General features: G+C 52.0%; 1 protein-coding gene across 2 annotated transcripts in view; it reads right to left on the reverse strand.

The window, feature by feature from the left end:
* Positions 1 to 16,667, reverse strand: part of CTBP2 (C-terminal binding protein 2) — a 307,050-nt gene that overhangs the window by 75,321 nt on the left and 215,062 nt on the right. For both annotated transcript variants that reach the window (XM_069612046.1, XM_069612047.1), the window contains exons 7-8: positions 13,577 to 13,704; positions 4,770 to 4,887 (exon numbers count right to left, since the gene is read on the reverse strand). In XM_069612046.1, coding sequence (XP_069468147.1) covers positions 4,770 to 4,887; positions 13,577 to 13,704 — 246 coding nt within the window. The remainder of the gene's footprint in view (positions 1 to 4,769; positions 4,888 to 13,576; positions 13,705 to 16,667) is intronic.

Here is a 16,667-nt window from a genome sequence, read left to right on the forward strand (position 1 = left end):
AAGATAGCCTCACATGGTATATCCCAGGATGGAACCTTTGGTACCTTCAGGATGTAATAACACTCTGTATCCCAGGATAGAACGTTTGCTACCTTCAGGATGTAATAACACTGTGTATCCCAGGATGGAACCTATGCTACCTTCAGGATAGCATCACATGGTGTATCCCATGATGGAACCTTTGCTACCTTCAGGGTGGCCTCACATGATGTATCCCAGGATGGAACCTTTGCTACCTTCAGGATGGTATAACACAGTGTATCCCAGGATAGAACCTTTGCTACCTTCAGGATGGTATAACACAGTGTATTACAGGAAAGAACCTTTGGTACCTTTAGGATTAGCTGAAGGGGACGTACAGAACAAAGGGGGAGGTTGATAAGAGGACTGGCAGGATCAGGGGTCTAGAGATGTTGAGCTTCTGTGGGAAGGTGATGAAAGGTAGAATGTAAGGAGGTAAAGCTGAAAGTGAGCCTTCTTGACAAGGAGTGATTGAGATAAGAGGAGTCAAACATAACCCCAAGGATTTTGGCCTCACAGGACGGTGACGGTAGAGGACCCAAAGTCGGCAGCCAGAGGGTAGGAGGGAAGCAGGGCGCAGGTGTCCCAATAAGAAGTATCTCTGTTTTACTGGCATTGAGACAGAGATTGCTGCACGCAATACCTGGACGGCTGTCAGACAATCAGTAAAGAAAGACGGGGAGGAGAAAGTAGTAGAGGTAAGTCTCAAGGAAAGCTGAGTGTCATCAGCATAACACTAGAAATGAGGAGAGAAGGAGGAGATGAGGTGAGCCAGAGGGACGAGATAGATATTGAAGAGCCACGGGATTGGATAGAGCCCTGGGTGGCGCTTCAGGTAGAGGGTCAGGTGGTGGAGGAGAAACAGCCCAGTTGTAGCTGGGAAGAGCCGTTAGTGAGGGAAACAAGTTTCTGGCTTCAGATGAAGGAGAATGGGGAGATCCCATGGAGGGTGGCCAGAGCAAGTGGAAGAAAGAGGGAGCAGGAGTCCCAATGGGAAGGATCTCAGTCTTTATAAGTTGCACTAATAAAATCGAAAAACCAAAGAAATTCACCCGTTATGGTAATCTATGCAACCATAACTTGCGTCACCACCAGGCACTGCTAAGACTAACACCCAGGGCATCAAAGATGACATCACAATTTGCCATTCAAACATTTTGAGACTCCTTCTCTAATTTTGCCGCCTCTTGGCAAAACAGCACCAAACTTTGCAAAAACATTTGGAGTTGGGTCTAATATTATATTGCAAAATTTCATGCAGTCTCATTGAACGGCGTCTAAGTTAAAAGCCATCCAGAAACTGTTCTTCATCAACCCTATAATGCAGAAATATGCATGGATGTCCTCGAACATCTCAGAAATGTCTCTGAACATCTGTGTTCACAGACTTCGGAGAAGAAAATACACCCAATGCTTGGCCTTTTCTGGACTTATCCTATCCCGTCTTCATCACCCCTCACTCCCCAAGATATTGTTTCATTAATGTGACAAGTGTAATGTTGTGTTTTTAATATGTTTTTACTAGCAGAGTTTGAAAATCCAACTTGGCATCCGTTTCAGAAGTTTTGACGTGCCTCACGTTTCTTTTAATTGACCAATCAGTGTCTGCGAACGTTACGCAGATAGCTGATTGTCCAGAGGTGTCTGCGGACACCGAACCAGGAAGTGAGTCCGCGGACCAGATGGAGCTATCACTAATTGTTTTGACTTCTATTTTGGGCATTTAAAAAAAATCTACTTGACGGATTAACACCAAATGTCCACTTAATGTGTGCAGAGTGAGGTGAGCTGATTCACCTGTGTGCACATGGAGTGGGAGTGAGGCGAGCTGATTCCACTTAATGTGTGCAGAGTGGGAGTGAGGTGAGCTGATTCACCTGTGTGCACATGGAGTGGGAGTGAGGCGAGCTGATTCCACTTAATGTGTGCAGAGTGGGAGTGAGGTGAGCTGATTCACCTGTGTGCACATGGAGTGGGAGTGAGGCGAGCTGATTCCACTTAATGTGTGCAGAGTGGGAGGGAGGTGAGCTGATTCACCTGTGTGCACATGGAGTGGGAGTGAGGCGAGCTGATTCCACTTAATGTGTGCAGAGTGGGAGTGAGGTGAGCTGATTCACCTGTGTGCACATGGAGTGGGAGTGAGGCGAGCTGATTCCACTTAATGTGTGCAGAGTGGGAGGGAGGTGAGCTGATTCACCTGTGTGCACATGGAGTGGGAGTGAGGCGAGCTGATTCCACTTAATGTGTGCAGAGTGGGAGGGAGGTGAGCTGATTCACCTGTGTGCACGTGGAGTGGGAGTGAGGCGAGCTGATTCCACTTAATGTGTGCAGAGTGGGAGGGAGGTGAGCTGATTCACCTGTGTGCACGTGGAGTGGGAGTGAGGCGAGCTGATTCCACTTAATGTGTGCAGAGTGGGAGGGAGGTGAGCTGATTCACCTGTGTGCACGTGGAGTGGGAGTGAGGCGAGCTGATTCCACTTAATGTGTGCAGAGTGGGAGGGAGGTGAGCTGATTCACCTGTGTGCACTTGGACTGGCAGTGAGGTGAGCTGATTCCACTTGCGTGCACGTGGAGTGGTAGTGAGGCGAGCTGATTCCACTTAATGTGTGCAGAGTGGGAGGGAGGTGAGCTGATTCACCTGTGTGCACATGGAGTGGGAGTGAGGCGAGCTGATTCCACTTAATGTGTGCAGAGTGGGAGGGAGGTGAGCTGATTCACCTATGTGCACATGGAGTGGGAGTGAGGCGAGCTGATTCCACTTAATGTGTGCAGAGTGGGAGGGAGGTGAGCTGATTCACCTGTGTGCACATGGAGTGGGAGTGAGGCGAGCTGATTCCACTTAATGTGTGCAGAGCGGGAGGGAGGTGAGCTGATTCTACTTGTGTGCACATGGAGTGGGAGTGAAGCGAGCTGATTCCACTTAATGCGTGCAGAGCGGGAGTGAGGTGAACTGATTCCACTTGTGTGCCCGTGGAGTGGGAGTGAACTGATTCCACTTGTGTGCACGTGGAGTGGGAGTGAGGCGAGCTGATTCCACTTAATGTGTGCAGAGTCGGAGTGAGGTGAGCTGATTCACCTGTGTACACATGGAGTGGGAGTGAGACGAGGTGATTCCACTTGCATGCACGTGGAGTGGTAGTGAGGCGAGCTGATTCCACTTAATGTGTGCAGAGTGGGAGTGCGGTAAGCTGATTCTACTTGTGTGCACATGGAGTGGGAGTGAAGCGAGCTGATTCCACTTAATGCATGCAGAGCGGGAGTGAGGTGAACTGATTCCACTTGTGTGCCCGTGGAGTGGGAGTGAACTGATTCCACTTGTGTGCACGTGGAGTGGGAGTGAACTGATTCCACTTGTGTGCACATGGAGTGGGAGTGAGGCGAGCTGATTCCACTTAATGTGTGCAGAGTGGGAGTGTGGTGAGCTGATTCACCTGTGTGCACATGGAGTGGGAGTGAAGCAAGCTGATTCCACTTAATGTGTGCAGAGTGGGAGTGAGGTGAGCTGATTCACCTGTGTGCACATGGAGTGGGAGTGAGGCGAGCTGATTTCACTTAATGTGTGCAGAGTGGGAGGGAGGTGAGCTGATTCACCTGTGTGCACATGGAGTGGGAGTGAGGCGAGCTGATTCCACTTAATGTGTGCAGAGTGGGAGGGAGGTGAGCTGATTCACCTGTGTGCACATGGAGTGGGAGTGAGGCGAGCTGATTCCACTTAATGTGTGCAGAGCGGGAGGGAGGTGAGCTGATTCTACTTGTGTGCACATGGAGTGGGAGTGAAGCGAGCTGATTCCACTTAATGCGTGCAGAGCGGGAGTGAGGTGAACTGATTCCACTTGTGTGCCCGTGGAGTGGGAGTGAACTGATTCCACTTGTGTGCACGTGGAGTGGGAGTGAGGCGAGCTGATTCCACTTAATGTGTGCAGAGTCGGAGTGAGGTGAGCTGATTCACCTGTGTACACATGGAGTGGGAGTGAGACGAGGTGATTCCACTTGCATGCACGTGGAGTGGTAGTGAGGCGAGCTGATTCCACTTAATGTGTGCAGAGTGGGAGTGCGGTAAGCTGATTCTACTTGTGTGCACATGGAGTGGGAGTGAAGCGAGCTGATTCCACTTAATGCATGCAGAGCGGGAGTGAGGTGAACTGATTCCACTTGTGTGCCCGTGGAGTGGGAGTGAACTGATTCCACTTGTGTGCACGTGGAGTGGGAGTGAACTGATTCCACTTGTGTGCACATGGAGTGGGAGTGAGGCGAGCTGATTCCACTTAATGTGTGCAGAGTGGGAGTGCGGTGAGCTGATTCACCTGTGTGCACATGGAGTGGGAGTGAAGCAAGCTGATTCCACTTAATGTGTGCAGAGTGGGAGTGAGGTGAGCTGATTCACCTGTGTGCACATGGAGTGGGAGTGAGGCGAGCTGATTCCACTTAATGTGTGCAGAGTGGGAGGGAGGTGAGCTGATTCACCTGTGTGCACATGGAGTGGGAGTGAGGCGAGCTGATTCCACTTGCGTGCACGTGGAGTGGGAGTGAACTGATTCCACTTGTGTGCACGTGGAGTGGGAGTGAGGTGAGCTGATTCCACTTGTGTGCACGTGGAGTGGGAGTGAGGTGAGCTGATTCCACTTGCGTGCACGTGGAGTGGGAGTGAGGTGAGCTGATTCCAGAGGTGAGAAGATTCGAGGCCCTTCCCTCCACCTTTGTCTGCAGAGGGCAGGCACATGACAGGCAGGTGCACATCTCTTCCTTACCTGTAGGTGACGCCGTTGATGTCTTGGTGCAGGACTTGCTGTTCCCCATGAGCCCACAGGGAGGCGCTCATCAGGAACTCTTTATTCACGCAATTTCTGAGGTTGTCCGGGATGCGACCTGAAAAGCACAGACCCAGAGTTAGTCAGGAGCCACTGATGCAATGTGGCGTAGCGCCCACTCAGGGACCTGGGCCTGCACTATGGACTGGGAGACTTGGACTGGTGAAACTGGGCAGCGGTGTGGCATACATGCGAAGCCTCTGGGTGAGGAGCTTTACTGTGCGGCACCAGGGAAGTGAAATGGTGAAGTCGATGGACCTCTCACCATCCCTGATGCAAAGGTTCACTGGGGCCGGAAGCCCTGGCATACGCTGACTTTCTGCACATGGTAATATGACCAGCACACCAGAACATGGACAGCCGTGCAGCCATGTGCGGTGACTGCATCAAATAGTGTCGACACCCACAGGCCGTGTGCATGGGAGAGATTCAGCCTTCATCAGGACACGTCCACATGGAGGAGTCAGGAGCCAGGTTTCACGAAGCTGCACTTACATGCTGACCTGGTGCTCATTATTGTGAAGCACCGGCTCATTCCTGCATGTGAGGGACGGAGTCATGCATTTGGGCCTTTGAACTTGAGAGAGAGGCGCCCATCTGCTCTGGTAGCCTCCTCCCACCCTCTGCGCCCTCTGGTGCCCTCCCCCTCTATCTGTCTGTCTGTCTGGGAGCTTGTTCACTCTCCTTCCTGCACCTCCTGGTCAGGGATGTCATTTCACCCAAATGCCAGAGGTGGCGGAAGTGAAATCACACAGGAAGTGATGCCATTGGACACAACCTTTTACCCCTTAACAAAACAGGAAGTGGCATCACATAGCAATGTTCCTCAAGTACACTGAAAAATATGGCCTCAATATCACTGTAACATGATAAACATTACATACAAGAATGGATCACCATATGTATCGGCAGAAAAATACATGTATAGCTGCAACTTGCGAAAAGCCAAATGCATAGTCCGAAATTGATACTTATTCTACTCTAAATGCTTTTTGGAGTATTTTGCCTGCATTGTGAATTTGAGGTGTTTAAATCAGTGACTCTCCCCCTGCATTGTCCCTAAAATAAACCTTTAATGAGTCTAGCAATTATTGCACAGAATTCCAGGAAGACTCATTATTTTGTATTCCTATTCTTTCCTTTTTAGGGTCACTGTTCAAAGTTTTACACTTGTGGAACCCCTTGTTTTTTTTTTTTTAAGACGCCTGAACAAGAAAGCCAGTCACACCAGAAATAAAGAGCCAAATGGCACTGGCCACGGCCCAGGGGCTTCAATTCGTAAAAAAAAACATTTTTTTCGGGGTAGCAAGGGAGACTTCAGGGTTCCCAAGTGCGGCCCGAGCAGTGCTAAACTCTTCTGGGTTTCTATTGGGCTTTCTAAACACTGATTCTCTAGTCATGTTGGGCACACATGGGGGATGAAATCATTTTATCCCCCACAAGAGACTCTTGCCAGGGATACAATGCTTCCGCAGGACATTGAGTTAGTGTAGCCACAGAGTACACTGCGGGTTGAGTCAGCCTAGCCACAGAGTGCCCTGCGGGTTGAGTCAGCCTAGCCACAGAGTGCCCTGCGGGTTGAGTCAGCCTAGCCACAGAGTGCACTGCGGGTTGAGTCAGCCGAGCCACAGAGTCCACTGCGGGTTGAGTCAGCCTAGCCACATAGTGCACTGCGGGTTTAGTCAGCCGAGCCACAGAGTACCCTGCGGGTTGAGTCAGCCTAGCCACAGAGTGCACTGCGGGTTGAGTCAGCCTAGCCACAGAGTGCACTGCGGGTTGAGTCGGCCTAGCCACGGAGTCTACCGCACGTGGGTTGAGTCAGCGTAGCCACGGGGTGCACCGTGGGTCTAGTCAGCATAGCCACGGAGTGCACAGCGCGTGGGTCGTCCAACCTGGTGAAATGACTGTTTTGATGTACCCAGTGAATCTGTAATGGAGTCAGAACACTCGCGACTATCGTCAAGTGCTGAGAAATGATTTCCTGCACAGGGAAAGCCTTGCCCTGAGTTGGAGATTTGGGGGTGCTCAGTGAAAAGTACAGGCTCTCTCAGTTGAGAACAGGGAGCATCATTGTTGCCCTACAAGGTCTTAAGGGGTTGTTTACCCTATTGGGCTGGGTGAGTGAGAAGGGTTCAGAACCCCTAGACAGAGCCACTGTGATTGTCCCCTGCCATGTGACTGAGACTAAGGTAGGGTGGCCTGGGGATGGGATCCTCCACACCCTGGGCTCTCCCCTAAGAAACCACACTGAGCCCAAAATGTGGTGGAGCTGATCCCTGAGCCACCACCTTGGTGGTCCCCAAAAGCAGGCAGGGGACTTCATCAGAGAGGATAGGTTGCAAAACGATGTGTATTTAGGCAATGGGGAAGAGTCTGAACTTCAGCCTTGCCTGGTGGAGCTCAGAAAAGCAGCCTCATTATTTGCAGGCTTAATGGAGGACAATGTGCGTTCGCCAAGACTTCAGAGGATTTTCTAAAGTCTTTGTTAAAGTTAGGGAGCAGCAGGAAGAGGAGATGGACGAGACATAGAGCACGCAGTGCAGCAAGACTGCAGCATGCAGCCTGGTCCATTCACTACGGTGCAGCAAGACTGCAGCATGAGGCCTGGTCCATCCACTACGGTGCAGCAAGACTGCAGCATGCGGCCTGGTCCATTCACTACGGTGCAGCAAGACTGCAGCATGCGGCCTGGTCCATCCACTACGGTGCAGCAAGACTGCAGCATGCGGCCTGGTCCATCCACTACGGTGCAGCAAGACTGCAGCATGCGGTCATGTCCTTCCATTACAGTGCAGCAGGACTGCAGCATGCAGCCTGGTCCATCCACTACGGTGCAGCAGGCATGCAGCATACAGCCTTGTCCCTCCACTATGGTACAGCAAGCCTGCAGCATGCGGCCATGTCCCTCCACTACGGTGCAGCAAGACTGCAGCATGCGGCCTGGTCCATCCACTACGGTGCAGCAAGACTGCAGCATGCGGTCTGGTCCATCCACTACAGTGCAGCAAGCTTGCAGCATACAGCCATGTCCCTTCACTATGCCTTGTCCCTCCACTATGGTGCAGCAAGCCTGCAGCATGCGGCCATGTCCTTCCACTATGGTGCAGCAAGCCTGCAGCATGCGGCCTGGTCCATCCACTACAGTGCAGCAAGACTGCAGCATGCGGTCATGTCCCTCCACTACGGTGCAGCAAGACTGCAGCATGCTGCCATGTTCCTCCACTATGGTGCAGCAAGACTGCAGCATGCGGCCTGGTCCATCCACTACGGTGCAGCAAGACTGCAGCATGCGGCCTGGTCCATTCACTACGGTGCAGCAAGACTGCAGCATGCAGCCTGGTCCATCCACTATGGTGCAGCAAGACTGCAGCATGCGGCCTGGTCCATTCACTACGGTGCAGCAAGACTGCAGCATGCGGCCTGGTCCATCCACTACGGTGCAGCAAGACTGCAGCATGCGGCCTGGTCCATCCACTACGGTGCAGCAAGACTGCAGCATGCGGCTTGGTCCATCCACTACGGTGCAGCAAGACTGCAGCATGCGGCCTGGTCCATCCACTACGGTGCAGCAAGACTGCAGCATGCGGTCATGTCCTTCCATTACAGTGCAGCAGGACTGCAGCATGCGGCCTGGTCCATCCACTACGGTGCAGCAGGCATGCAGCATACAGCCTTGTCCCTCCACTATGGTACAGCAAGCCTGCAGCATGCGGCCATGTCCCTCCACTACGGTGCAGCAAGACTGCAGCATGCGGCCTGGTCCATCCACTACGGTGCAGCAAGACTGCAGCATGCGGTCTGGTCCATCCACTACAGTGCAGCAAGCTTGCAGCATACAGCCATGTCCCTTCACTATGCCTTGTCCCTCCACTATGGTGCAGCAAGCCTGCAGCATGCGGCCATGTCCTTCCACTATGGTGCAGCAAGCCTGCAGCATGCGGCCTGGTCCATTCACTACAGTGCAGCAAGACTGCAGCATGCGGTCATGTCCCTCCACTACGGTGCAGCAAGACTGCAGCTTGCTGCCATGTTCCTCCACTATGGTGCAGCAAGACTGCAGCATGCGGCCTGGTCCATCCACTATGGTGCAGCAAGACTGCAGCATGCGGCCTGGTCCATTCACTACGGTGCAGCAAGACTGCAGCATGCGGCCTGGTCCATCCACTACGGTGCAGCAAGACTGCAGCATGCGGCCTGGTCCATCCACTACGGTGCAGCAAGACTGCAGCATGCGGCCTGGTCCATCCACTACGGTGCAGCAAGACTGCAGCATGCGGCCTGGTCCATTCACTACGGTGCAGCAAGACTGCAGCATGGGGCCTGGTCCATCCACTACGGTGCAGCAAGACTGCAGCATGCGGCCATGTCCCTCCACTACGGTGCAGCAAGACTGCAGCATGTGGCCCGGTCCATCCACTACAGTGCAGCAAGCTTGCAGCATACAGCCTTGTCCCTCCACTATGCCTTGTCCCTCCACTACGGTGCAGCAAGACTGCAGCATGCGGCCTGGTCCATCCACTACGGTGCAGCAAGACTGCATCATGCGGCCATGTCCCTCCACTACAGTGCAGCAAGACTGCAGCATGCGGCCATGTCCCTCCACTACGGTGCAGCAAGCCTGCAGCATGCGGCCATGTCCCTCCACTACGGTGCAGCAAGACTGCAGCATGCGGCCATGTCCCTCCACTACGGTGCAGCAAGACTGCAGCATGCGGCCATGTCCCTCCACTACGGTGCAGCAAGACTGCATCATGCAGCCATGTCCCTCCACTACGGTGCAGCATGTCCCTCCACTACGGTGCAGCAAGACTGCAGCATGCGGCCTGGTCCATCCACTGCGGTGCAGCAAGACTGCAGCATGCGGCCTGGTCCATCCACTACGGTGCAGCAAGACTGCAGCATGGGGCCTGGTCCATCCACTACGGTGCAGCAAGACTGCAGCATGCGGCCATGTCCCTCCACTACGGTGCAGCAAGACTGCAGCATGTGGCCCGGTCCATCCACTACAGTGCAGCAAGCTTGCAGCATACAGCCTTGTCCCTCCACTATGCCTTGTCCCTCCACTACGGTGCAGCAAGACTGCAGCATGCGGCCTGGTCCATCCACTACGGTGCAGCAAGACTGCATCATGCGGCCATGTCCCTCCACTACAGTGCAGCAAGACTGCAGCATGCGGCCATGTCCCTCCACTACGGTGCAGCAAGCCTGCAGCATGCGGCCATGTCCCTCCACTACGGTGCAGCAAGACTGCAGCATGCGGCCATGTCCCTCCACTACGGTGCAGCAAGACTGCAGCATGCGGCCATGTCCCTCCACTACGGTGCAGCAAGACTGCATCATGCAGCCATGTCCCTCCACTACGGTGCAGCATGTCCCTCCACTACGGTGCAGCAAGACTGCAGCATGCGGCCTGGTCCATCCACTGCGGTGCAGCAAGCCTGCAGCATGCGGCCATGTCCATCCACATCTTGCTCTCTACCATCCCATGTTTGTTGATCACCAATGTGGCAGTTTGTTCTCCAGCTCTTACGGCAGAGGAGGCAGGAGCCGAGTCTCCGTCCAGCGAAAGGCACTGGAAGTGGGAGCCCGTGGTGATGACTTCTGGTCACGACTATGGGTTGAAGTCACTTAGGTGCAGAGAGATGGCACTGGAAAGGGCTCTGCTTCTGATGTCGTGTTGCCAGGAATGTGCTGTATTGACTTCTACTGTCATCCCTATGGCCTGGCCATCAGCTCAGGGTCTTCGGTCTGCCTTTAGAGTGTGCGCCTCACCTCACGAGAAGGCCAGCCAATGTGTTTGCTGCTTAATGTTGACAGTGTGCTCCTCGGGCATGCTGTGCCCTGGCACAAGGCTGGGGTCCTCTGGAACTTGCTGCAATGTCTGAATGTGGGACATGCTGCTAACCTTTGCTTAGCACACTGGGAGCCCCCAGGCAACCTTGGGGCACTGGAGTGATTGGCAAGCTGTGCCCTCCCCTGCAGAGTTGGCACAGAGGTACTGTATGTGGCGATAACCAGGTGCAAGGAAACCCCCGTACCTTGATGGTAAACTATGGACTGTAGTAGAGTTGGCTATCGCAATCCGCGTGCAGGCTCCCGAGCAGGGACATTGCGCGTGACCCGCGCGTAAAATGGCTGGTTCTTTGTTCCGGACCAGGTTACTCCGAGTCTGCCCGTAGGGGCAGCAAACTACGGCTAGGCCTGACCTGCTGGTAGTTCAGGCCGCCACCGGCAGAACAATCACTGAGTCACTGGCACCGTTAACAACTCCCATTCCATGGGGAACTCACTGTTGCTCTGCTGCCCGTAATATCCCGGTAATACCAGAATATCCGACGGCGGAAACGCTAAGCCGAGGTTGCCGGTAGTAGCGGCGGCTTACCGGCAACCTCGTAATGAGTGCGATTGTCTTCCAATAAAGGCTCTTTGCCAAAACTACAAAGCGTGTAACCCCTCAGAACTCTCCACAAAAATGGAGAAAGCTCAGTGTAAGTGGTCAATGAGGTGGCAGCATTAGACAGATGAAGAGCAAAGGCTGTGCTCATGCGCGGTGAGGGAGCTCTCGAGGTCGTGGGCAAGACAGCAGCGGGCTCGTTGAGTTTCCTTGGTACGGATAGTACAGATGCAGTGGTCGAAGTGTACAAAAAGAAGTAGTGGAGCTATGTTCCTTGCTGGCCTGCCCCGCTCCCCACAAACCCCATCACCACATCCCCTCCCACACACAATGCACACCCCCAAACACTTGCACCTGCTGTTTAAGGGAACGTTCAGTACAGTGCACTGAAAGTGCAAGTTTCAACTTCTTCCAACACTTTTATTTTAAAACGAAACCATTCCGAAATGGTTTCTTTATAAAATAAAAGTATAGGAGCTGGAAAAGGTAATTAAAAAAAGTAGAGGAGCACCGCTCCAGACCGCTCCCGCTCACTTCGACCACTGTACAGATGGCAGGATCTTTGAGAAGTGAGCTATGTATAGTACTGGATCTGTTATAGTGTGTCATCTGGCCTTTTATGGCCTTCGGGTGGTTAGTACCTCCAAGAGATGAGTAGGAGGTGGCTCTGCTGGGGAGTTTCGAATAGGAGAGCAGGAGAGTAAAGTCGCTGTTCCTGTGGCGTAGCTGGGTACAGATCGGAGGAGATTGAGTCTGTGTGCAGGGAACCTTGCGCCTGGGGTGACCGGAGCTGGCTGCACACTGCAGTAGGTGTGTTCGTGTGCTGGCCCAGTTGTGTTTATGCATGCATGTCATGTGCTTTGTGGTGGTGGTCAAGGAGGTTTGACATGGAGAGGTTTAGGGCTGTGTTGGTGTGGAGGGATGTGTGTGTAGTAAGTTTTGCTTTGAGTGAGGCGATGCTGCACAGCGCCTTCCATGGATCTGGCCTTTAATGGTTCTGCCGGTAGACCTGGCTGTCTCGCCCGTTGATCAATTGGTGTTTGCTCTCTGGTGATGCTTAGCCGGGAACCTGCTTGTGTGAGGCTATTTTTGATCTTTAGGTGTCTTGCTGAGCACATGTTCACCTGCTCAGGAGATAATAATAATAATTTGGCATTGATATAGCGCTACGAACCCTCAGGTATCTGAGCGCTGCGTATTATTACCCACGGTGTGTGGTGCTCATTTATCGAGCTCGGAAGGATGAAAGGCTGAGTTTGGCCCCGCCGGGATTGGAACCTGCAGGCTCTGCACAGATGCCAAAGCGAGCGCTCTACTCGCTGTGCCACTGTGGATATTTTGGCGACTACCATCAGATTTCTGAAGGTTCCATGGGATGCCTTGACTTTCTGGGTGTGGTAAAGAGCCAGGCCTTGGGTGCCTTTGGGCACTGGGTTCCAGAGTCTGCTTGTGGGCTCCGGCTGCACTGAGTCACTGTCAGCAGCTCCGTGTTCCGGGATCTTAAAGGCCATGGGGTTCTTTTGGGTGCATTCTCCCGCTCCCCCGCCAGTGGGCGCTGCGGCCTGGCACGTGGCTTTGTAGAACTGGAGGGGTTTGAGGTTGGTGCTGTGGGCGAGGGGGCATATCTGTGCATGAGGGTTAGATGGGAGCTTATCACGTCATCGACTGTGTCCACAGTCTCGCTGTGATGTGAACCGCGCTGAGGCCACTGTATAGCCCCCTGTGTGACGTCATTAACGATGTGCTCAGTTCTGCCATTGGTGATGTCATATGTCATTCCATACACTAGTCTGTGACACTGCTCCCATGTGCAATGCAGGCGTTCAATCAACAGTTTACACTTCATGCAATAACTGCCAACAATACATTAAACACATAACACACATCTCTGCAGAGTTCATGCTTAGGGTGGCTGTGTTGCTATTCCTGCTCTATTACTAGCTGTGAAGGCCCTCTAGTGACCTTGTGTCCCACCTGTTAGGGCCCTCTGGCACTTGCAGACTGTTAGAGAAGCATGTATATTATAGCTGTTAGTGCCAGCTAGTGGTTGTTCATCGATAGTGCAGTCATGTGCTCTTTTAGTGCCCCCTGGTGGTTGCACACTGATTGTGCAGTCTTGTGTCCCACCTGTTAGTGCCCCCTGGTGGTTGCACACTGATAGGACAGTATTGTGTCCTACCTGCTAGCGCCCTCTGGTGGTTGTACACTGATAGGACAGTCTTGTGTCCTATCTGCTAGCGCCCTCTGGTGGTTGTGCACTAATAGGACAGGACTGTGTCCCACCTGTTAGTGCCCCCTGGTGGTTATACACTGATAGAGCAGTCTTGTGTTTTTTGTGCTTCTGGTGTCCTACCTGTCAGGGCTCTTCGGATTTCCGTGGCTGCAGCCTCTCTCATCTCCAGCGACGCCTGCTCACTGTACCATGCAGTGTGTGGGGTGCAGATTAGATTGGGGGCATCTTTCAGTGGGCCCAGAGTGAAACTGAAAATACAAAAGGCACCCACATATAAATAGGACCACGTCTCGGGCCTTGAAGCAGCGTGTTTCATTTAAACACCTATTTTTAAAGTGCTTAGACACAGGACATCTAGGAAAAGTGCTTTAAAGTGGTATTATAATATTATTCAGTGAAAGGACTTTATTAACGGGGCGTTATGGTTAAGTTCCACTAGTAAAGACCTAACACAATCAGTTACGGGTGACTCTAGATCTATGCAAAACTACTTAACATATTAACAAATGTAGTTATGCAAACAGAACCTTGCATTACTATGTTCCTCTGAATACAGGAAGCTACTCATACATACACATAAGAAATGGGTGCAGCAGACACTGTACAAGTTCCATGTTTTTATTCTGATAAGAAATCATGAAAGAAATCCTTGCAGAGCTTTCAGTAAGGTAAAGCATGGAATACATAGGTAATACGGCCAGGCCTAGTACATATGTGTCTTAGTACAAACAATACATACAAAGACTCACAATGCACACAAATTGGAGGCATGTACCTGCATACTAAGTAAAAAAGACAGAAACAATATCAATACAAAATGTCATTAACATTACAGGTCATTATGAAGTACTTGTATGAATTGAGTGTGTATGGCCTGTTTATGGGCTTATATCTGTGCACCTTGAGGTGGCTGTCACCAAACTCTAACTGAACCACTTTTACAATATACAAGAAGGTTAACGTCTTCTGCATACATAGCAACTTTTTCATTTAAACATTTCTACAGTCAGTAACCAAAACCAAGTGGCCCAGATTTCTGAGGTGATCAGTGACGTTATCAATGAAAATTGTCATGTCATCTTTGATGTCGTGGGTGTTACTCTTAGCAGTGCACAGTGGTGCCATGAGTTATGGTTGCTTAGCTTACAATAACTGGCGAATTTCTGGTGTTTTTCGATTTTACTTGTAACCAAAATAACCTTTTAAGAAAGTTTTCCCACTGATTGTGTTAGGTTTTTATTAGTGCAGCTTAACCATTGAACAGTCTTTTCACTGAATTTCATGGGTTTATACCAGGATACCCTTAATTTGTCTACATGTCCCTTACAGCATACTAACCCACCGGCCCCCATCATGGCAGCCACTGAGTCCGCAGAATGCGTGCAGCATTCACACTGCCCAAAGACACAGGGGTTGTTACCTTACAATGTTGTATCCGACAACAGGCTAAGACATTGGGCCTTATCACGAGCCCAGCAGTAACCGAGCCGGAAAAAACGGCAGGTTAACACCGGACTCGTGTTACTATTCCGCCTCTGTGATTCCCGGAATTACCGGGGCATTACGGCCCCAATGACCCGAGAATTCCGGAGACGGAATTGTGTAAGTCCCCTTTCCCATGGAGCCCCATAGGACCCTGTTAAGATGGATTTCTGAACTCTGTCCTGGAGGGGCAGAGGTTCAGAAGGCCAGCCTAGTTTCTTGGAACAGGGTAACCTCTGGACAAGCCAGACCAATCAGGGTAGCGATGGCGGCGGTCAAGACTAGGTCTCAAGAGGGGTGAGGGTGACTGAAAGCCCGCAATGAGCACACAAAACAAGGACACTTCCAAATTACTCCAAGCAGGTGTTATATTAAAAATATAGACACATTTATTACAAGGCCTTTGTAACATTGACCGTAGCGAGAAATCACAATAAAACTCCAGTAAACCAACACATACCAAACCAATACAATATATATACAAATACAAACGAGTCTAACGAGTTAGATGCACGAAATGTGTAGACCACCTAGATGGGGAGGAAAACAGGCAGTGCGAATAATAATTAGACCCAGTCCGCCTTCAGAGGCGCCTAACTAAAAGGAAGTCCAAGCCCTACGAAGAGTGGAGCCTTGTGCTCAAAAGTACCTGCACACGCTGGTGCCAACGGGCAAAAAGGGGAGTCTCTTCGAGGGAATCAGGCAGTTTAGATCGGTGAACAAATGAAGATGACCAGAGCTCCGCGACTCAAGCGCAGCCTCCACTGTAGGCAGAAGCAGAGCGCGAGTACGGAAAGGCGTGCTGTTAGACACAGCGGGGAAAAGCTATGGGCTCCTGCAGGAGGGCGACCAGTTCCTAGTGATGCTACTCACCGGTCCCCGATGCAGGCAGACCCAGGCTTCTCCGCGTCAGTTTCAGTGCTGGCAGGTTCAGACAGGAGCAGGGGATGTCTCGTCGTCGTCTAGATTCCGCAGCAGCAGAAGTTGAGTTGAGGGCGTCCCAAACGCAGTGAACCCGCACAGTTTGTTACCACAGCAGGGCAACGGAGTGGCCATGTGTATTTCAGCCAAATGTACACTACTCACTTCAGACCTGGGAATGCCAAGTGTACGAATCGTATGAGAGTGACAAGGACTCGTAATACAACACAACTTGACGGGCGTAACAGAGCAAGACTCCTGGGTAGGCTGGTCAGTCTGCTGGATGGCCCAGAGACACTTCCGAAGGCTTACGTGCAGGAGATGGTGAAGATGCCGAGAATAGTTGTTCCCACTATTCCAAGGGTCGAAGTACCAGTAAAGGCCTTCTCGTTCGATCCGAGGTAGAAAGGGTTTTACAAAGCGACAGCAGTGCAGGGGAGCAGTCCTTCAGCGGGTCACCAGCGATTCCTCGGTTCAGCCTTGTGGTTGCAGGATACTTGGCTCCTGTATTCCTTTGTTCGTGAGAACTCAGGAAATCGACCTGGTAGTGGCGTTTCCAGCCCCCTCTTATCCACGGTTCCCTTCGCGCCAAAACAGAGGGGACCCAATGGGAGATCCGCTCATAAAACACTCACACCATATGTGGACCTTATCACGGACCACGGGGGTCCCAGGCATTCACACCACCCTAGACTCTCTGGCGCCCAGGATGTGTATTGGGACCAGACATCCCAGCCCCCATTCTGGAGGCACACACCAGGCCTGTAGAAGCCTGCGAAAGCATCTGTGTTTCGCGGGAAAGTACATG

This window comes from Ambystoma mexicanum, chromosome 8, assembly GCF_040938575.1.
Source record: "Ambystoma mexicanum isolate Mex_15411 chromosome 8, UKY_AmexF1_1, whole genome shotgun sequence".
In the NCBI taxonomy this organism is placed as follows: Eukaryota; Metazoa; Chordata; class Amphibia; order Caudata; family Ambystomatidae; genus Ambystoma; species Ambystoma mexicanum.